Source organism: Belonocnema kinseyi, chromosome 5, assembly GCF_010883055.1.
Source record: "Belonocnema kinseyi isolate 2016_QV_RU_SX_M_011 chromosome 5, B_treatae_v1, whole genome shotgun sequence".
Taxonomy (NCBI): Eukaryota; Metazoa; Arthropoda; class Insecta; order Hymenoptera; family Cynipidae; genus Belonocnema; species Belonocnema kinseyi.
The window spans coordinates 145614723-145620927 of NC_046661.1; the positions used below are offsets into that span (position 1 = coordinate 145614723).

The 6205-nt window shown below is 28.3% G+C and overlaps 1 protein-coding gene across 1 annotated transcript; it reads right to left on the bottom strand.

Moving 5' to 3' along the window:
* Window positions 1–216: 216 nt before the first annotated feature.
* LOC117172380 lies at window positions 217–3295 on the bottom strand. Its single transcript, XM_033360241.1, has 3 exons — window positions 3167–3295; window positions 921–1317; window positions 217–833 (listed from the first exon to the last, which is right to left on the bottom strand). The coding sequence occupies exons 1-3, from the start codon at window positions 3207–3209 to the stop codon at window positions 782–784; spliced, it is 492 nt and encodes a 163-aa protein (XP_033216132.1). The 5' UTR covers window positions 3210–3295; the 3' UTR covers window positions 217–781.
* Between the last annotated feature and the right edge of the window lie 2910 nt (window positions 3296–6205).

Consider the following 6205-nt stretch of genomic DNA (forward strand, 5'->3'; position numbering starts at 1 on the left):
CTCATAATTACCTGGATTAAACGCGAATTTTACGCTAAATTTTAGGTGAAAGAACCTACATTAATAGTGGATCGACTTCTCGGATTACCTTAATTACTTCGAATTATTTGAATTGTTATTTGATTACTACGGATACAATTGAATTATTCCATCTTACAAGTGTATTAATCCTAATTACACATTGTATCTGGTTTGTTTATTTATAATCACAAATTATTTAATAATACCCATTTTTCTATTCTTTAATTTAGCTGTATACCTTCTCAGTATTATTTTTGTTCAATGTAATATATACAAGTAGAGGTCTCTTATAATTATTATATTTTGGGATGTAGATTGTGAGCATGCAGATTCCTACTTTTCGGATGTCGATAAATTCGCCGATTAAAGATCGAAAATATTTAATTGTGTGTAATCGAATTTCTGAGATCTTATCCTTTTTTCGATCAACTCAGGAAAGAAGAAAATTCTGATTGAACGATTGATATTTTTATTCTCTTTTGATGTTTTTGAATCGAATTGAAATTGTTGAGGTTATGCTCCCATATTTCACAAAAAAATTAATATTTCAAATCAACAGGTAAAACATATTATATATCAGATTGTTAGTTTCTCTGAAGTATTTCCATTTTTAACAAATATAAGACGACTCCGTGAAATATATTGTAGATAAATAAAAAAAGTTAAATTTAAAATGGCATTGAATCGATCGCAATCGCAAGTAGCCAATTAAGATTGCGGATTCACTGAGGCTTCTGGTCGATTAAAATTTTATAATCGGTTATGCCATGATTTTGGGAACTTTGGCATTAAAAATATATTCCCAGTGAAGCCTAGAAAAAAGATTATGTACATTTAAATTGAACATAAATATAAGAACTGAAATAAAACTTAAAATAAATTACGCCCAGTATACTTACGATGAATACACATTTCCACAAACAGAATCAATAAAAGCCTGTTTAGCTGCCAATTTTTTTTCTTCATTGAGATGATATCTATTTCCAAAGCAATTCTGCACACTTTGAACAAGTTCCTTTGATACGAATTCCATTTCCTCATTTCTTCGGCAATAATTTGTGACTAAATCAGAAAGTTCTTTATCTGTAACTTTTTCTCGGACTAATTCCCTTATTGTTCTTTTAACATTGCGCCACATGGAATACATTTGTTTATTTCTTCCACTTAAAGCATCTGCCTTTTCTCCCCCACACATGCTTTCCAAATTATATTTGTTCGGTTGCCATAAAAATTGATCTTGAAAGGTTCTATCAATTGGATCTTGTAGGGAAAGGCCAGTTGATTTTTTCACAAGACCTGCCAATTTAAATAAATAAATAATAAGCAAAAATAGATTCTGTAATTACATTCTTGCCTATCACTATTATATTCATTGATAGTATATATTTATACTATTATTTTTCATTACAATTGTGGAACAGTGGAAAAAATAAGGCGGATAGATTTAAAAATGACTAAATTTTACATTTGTTTACAACAAATGACTATAAGTAACAAATATTTCCGCCCAGTAAAGACTTTAAGAAAATAATAAGCTCTTCGACGAATGTTTATAAAGTTTTTCACACAACAAAATTTTGATTTCCTTACAAATGTGAGTAAACATTTTTAGAAAGTATTTTCACTCATTTTAAACATTTTTAAGCAATTGAAAATAGTTTAAACAGTTATTTCAAATTTAGTACATTCATAATTGATTAAAAAAGGAAACTTTAAACCCGTGGGGAAAGCAGTAGCACCAAATGCATGGAGCTAAACTTTATTTTTGTAATATTTTCGTAATAAAAAATAATTTAATTTAATGATTTAAGAATAATTTTCCATTTATGCACTGGGAGAAAATTAAGCAATTATTACTTGTTTAAACAAACTTGTTTACTATGTAAATTGTAAAAAGTTCTTTTTTTTTGGATTAATGATACAGTTCATGAAATGTTTATTATTTTTCATTTTTCAGAACAATTTATATTTTTATAATTATTCACTTTCACCAAATCGAGAGAATTCAGTATTGATTAGCAAAAATGACATAAATAAGGAATATTGAAAGTAATCTTTTTTTTCGAGATATTTTGCAATTACTTAAACATTTTTAATTTGTTTAGACAATTATTCCCCCCCCCCCATTAAATGGTGAAAATCCCTTATTAAAAAGTATGTTCTTACTTCAAACCTTATAACTTGATTAATTTTTTAAATATTCATTTTTTGAAATAATATTTCACTAAATCATAGGTAGTTATTCATTTTTAAATCGATTTTGTTTCTTTAAACATTAACAATTTTGCAATCTAATTTTGGGAGATAAGTGTCAACGTACAATTGTACGTACTAGTCTGAAAACTTAAATATATATGACTTACTGAAACGAGTAGTTTAAACAAATGAATAGTTCAAAAAATAATTAGGTTTTCAGGAATGAAACAAGAAAATCGTCTTTCATATTAATTTTACATAAAACTGCTATTTTTTATATTTTCGATTTTAAATCCCTATATCTCTTCAACATTAAAATAAGTTTTTTAATGCAATTTTGAATATTTGCACTTTTGGACACATTTATTATACATTAGGGCAAATATCAGTCCGTCGTATTTGGGTCTATGATTTTTGTCTTGTGCTTTAGAAATTTTTGTTTATTATTGAATTTATTATCAAACTATGAAAATAATTCGGTTATTACGGTAATCGTTTTTAACGAAAATGTAAAATTTAAATGTTTAGATAATACATTTATAGGCATGTATAATACTCATCGCATGAACCATATCAGTTTCCCCGCAATTTTATCCACAATAATAAATATTTTTCGTTGACACTTTTGAAGATGCTAGACAATTTTTTAAAGGACTATACGATAAACCATAGCCTAATTTTGGGTCTCATAGGAACAATCCCGTAAACTTTTAAAAACTTTTATTTCAAAATTCAAACATTGAAAGACTCTTTTTGAATGCCAAACCGTAACTATTTTTCACTCAGCTTAAATGATTTAATCAATTGCAATAAAATTAAAAAATTAAAAATCAATTTGCTGAATTCTTCTTTTAATAAATATTATTAATTATCAATATTTATTAAATTATAATTGTAACATGTGGAAATAAATCATTGCATACATTTTACTTTTTATACTTTAACTTACCTATGACTAATGCAAAAATAATAGCAGGCCAAAAATTATTCATCTTACTGAAAGTAATAATTTTGTTTTTTTGTTTTTCTGGTTCTGTTCCAACAACTATTTTTTGTAACAATGGTCATCTACAATAAAATGTTTTTCTTTTACCCATTTGTCAATTCGTCCCGGAAAGGCGAGCAATTCCGATAGAGAACCGAGAAATGTCAGTTTTGACATTTACAATCTTCAAATAATACGTGCATATGAACAAAAGTTAAAGTCTCATTCACTCGCTTATTGCGTATGATAAAGAAAATTATCTTAACGGACATAATCATATTGACAAATTAATCTTTTCGATTTAATCTTTTAATTACGAAATTTTTCTCTATACTTAAATTAAGAGTAATCGGAATAAAAATCAGTATAAATTAAATTTTATTTCCTCAATTCGGGCCGATACGGCCGTAAGATTGATACGAAATGCAAAAGTTATACTTTGATTAATGATATTTTAAATATTGTTGAAGATTTTTGTTTCAAATTTTGCCAAAATTATCTATGGACTTTCAAGTTTTAATCTCGCTGTTAGGCGCCTCCTTCTCATCTTCTATTTTATAACTGAACTTGAAAGAAAATATATTTTAATTCCTAATTATTAAAAAGCTTATATAAATAACATCAAGGTCAGAGTGTATTTAATTAAAGCTTAAAATTAACAACTTTTTCATCTCGATATTCACGACCTGACAATGAAAATCAATTTATAAAAGTTTATTTCATTTGTCGGGCGATACTGCCCGTCGTGGGAACAGAAACTTTCGTCTCTGCTGACATTTATTCTCAATAAATGTAAAACTTTAATTACCTTTAATTTTAATTTAAAAACTGGGAACTTGTGTTATTTAAATGTTTCTATTTTTTAATAATAAAAGTAAAAGTTAAAAAAATTAAGCTGTGTACAGTAGCAGTATTATTTTTATTTAATGTAATATCCAAGAAGGCGTGCGTATCTAATAAATATTTTGTTTTGAGATGTAGGTTGTGGATATGCACAGGGATATTTAAAAAATATGTTATTACATCTGCAAAAATTCTTAGACATTATATCCTTTTTTAATCAACCCAGAAACAAAGAATTAAATAGTATACATATGAAAGCTTTACTTTATTTACCGACCAAGCAAGGTTTTGTTTTCTGCTAAGTTACCGACTGTGGGTATTACCATCAGTTAGAAATGCAGACTCCTCTCAGGTTAGCATTTTTATCAGCGATCGGCAAGTAAAGTTATGCTCTTATATCTATACTACTGAAACGTTTGAACGATTAATTAATTTAATCGGTTTCATTAAATAAAGCGGATTAGATGATTGTTTTCTGAACCCTAATGAAGCATCTGTCAATTAAAATAAATAATAAATGAAAATATTTTCCACGTTCAAGCTATAAGGGGACGTTTCACAGCCTGTTACATTTTTAGGATTTTCTTCGTCTGAGGATCAAACTGTCTTGAGAAATTTTCAGCGTTTATATAAAGAAGGGTCAAAATTGCCCAATTTTGTGTTTACGTGGGGGTTATTATGGAAGTAAAAAATTCGATTTTTGGTGATCCATTAAACAAGAAGTATCTTTTATTAGCTTTTTGTGAGTCACAGTTTCGTCACTTCTTAAAAATGTTCAGAGAAGAAGGTTTACTTTCAATTTTCTTTTAATTTCTTTCTTTCGAAACTTTAAATTTTTACAACCGATTGTATTCTGTTTCCGAAAAATGGCTCAAACAATAAAACTAGCAGTTTTATGTATAATTCATGCTAAAGACGGTATTTTTCCAATTTTCCCTGGCGGACCGAAGGAGCCGAATGGAGCAACAGTAAAAAGTTTAAAAAAGTAGAAGACGTATAACGCCTGTTGACTGCTACTTACAGGCGATGCTTTTGAAATGTAGCAGTCAACAGGCTTTATGCGTCTTATATTTTTTAAAACTTTTTACCATTGCAAAAAAAAACTATTGCGATTATACCGTGACCTTCTATAGGCAACCGAATGGGGACCCAATGGGGTCTTTACGGGTACTTTTTAGAGGCTCCATTCGGTTCCTTCGGTCCACCAGGGCTTTCAACATTAATTATTTTTATTCGATAAGCGATTAGTTAGTATTGTCTAGAATTAATGAGACAATTAACGAATGTTAAGAATATTATTTTCGGTTTAGGAAATTTGGCTAATATTTAATAAAAATTTATTTAAACACTTTTTTTGTCCTGTACATCTTGAAAAGTTATTATTCATCGAAATTAATGACACAACTAATGAATGTAAAGAGTGATATTTTTTGTGAAAATAGTTTTAAATTTATTAAAATAATAAATTCACTAGCTGCTTTTCATAGGAAAATTTTTTTTTAAATCTGTTTTTTCGAATCTCTCAGAACTTTCTTATCTCAACGAAATCGATCTGAAACAATTACTATTCAGAAAGTAACTGAAAAAAATGTTTAGAAAACTATTATTCTTCCAAAATATAGGATGTAAATTCTTAAATAAGAAAATACAAGAGATTTGAAAGAATAGAATTTTCTCCGCCTTTCCTATACAAAGGCGCAAGTGTACTCTCTAAATATGAATCAGTGAAAGATTCACTAGTTGAAATAGTAGTTAGACATTTCACTAATTATTCAGTGATTTCGGACTTATTCACTAATCAGTTCAGTAACACCAGAGTGAATCATGTGAAGCATAAGCTATAAATTTTTAAGTCAAGCGTTGTTGTTACTCTTTAACTTAAGTAGCAAGAAGAACTCCTTAATGAAATAAATTTGTTATTTTTCGGGCTGTGAGTCTGCTAAATTACGAGGGTAGTTCAATAAGTCCTTAGAATGACCAACGGATGGCGCGCGAATCGCTCCAAATCATCTGTTTTCAGTCACCACTCCCGACTAGATATATGGAGCAGTCACAGTACACATCTTCTGAGTTTACGTGTTTTTATAACCAATTGAAAAAAAATTGTTCGTTAAGAAAAATGAAAAAAAACGAGTTCAGAGCGGTAATCAAACATTTTCA

Coding starts and splice junctions, on each gene's coding strand:
- LOC117172380 (XM_033360241.1), bottom strand. CDS start 3,209: ATGAATAATTTTTGGCCTGCTATTATTTTTGCATTAGTCATAG. Junction 1,318..3,166: donor TATTTTTGCATTAGTCATAG/GTAAGTTAAAGT, acceptor TTAAATTGGCAG/GTCTTGTGAAAAAATCAACT. Junction 834..920: donor TGTGGAAATGTGTATTCATC/GTAAGTATACTG, acceptor TCTTTTTTCTAG/GCTTCACTGGGAATATATTT.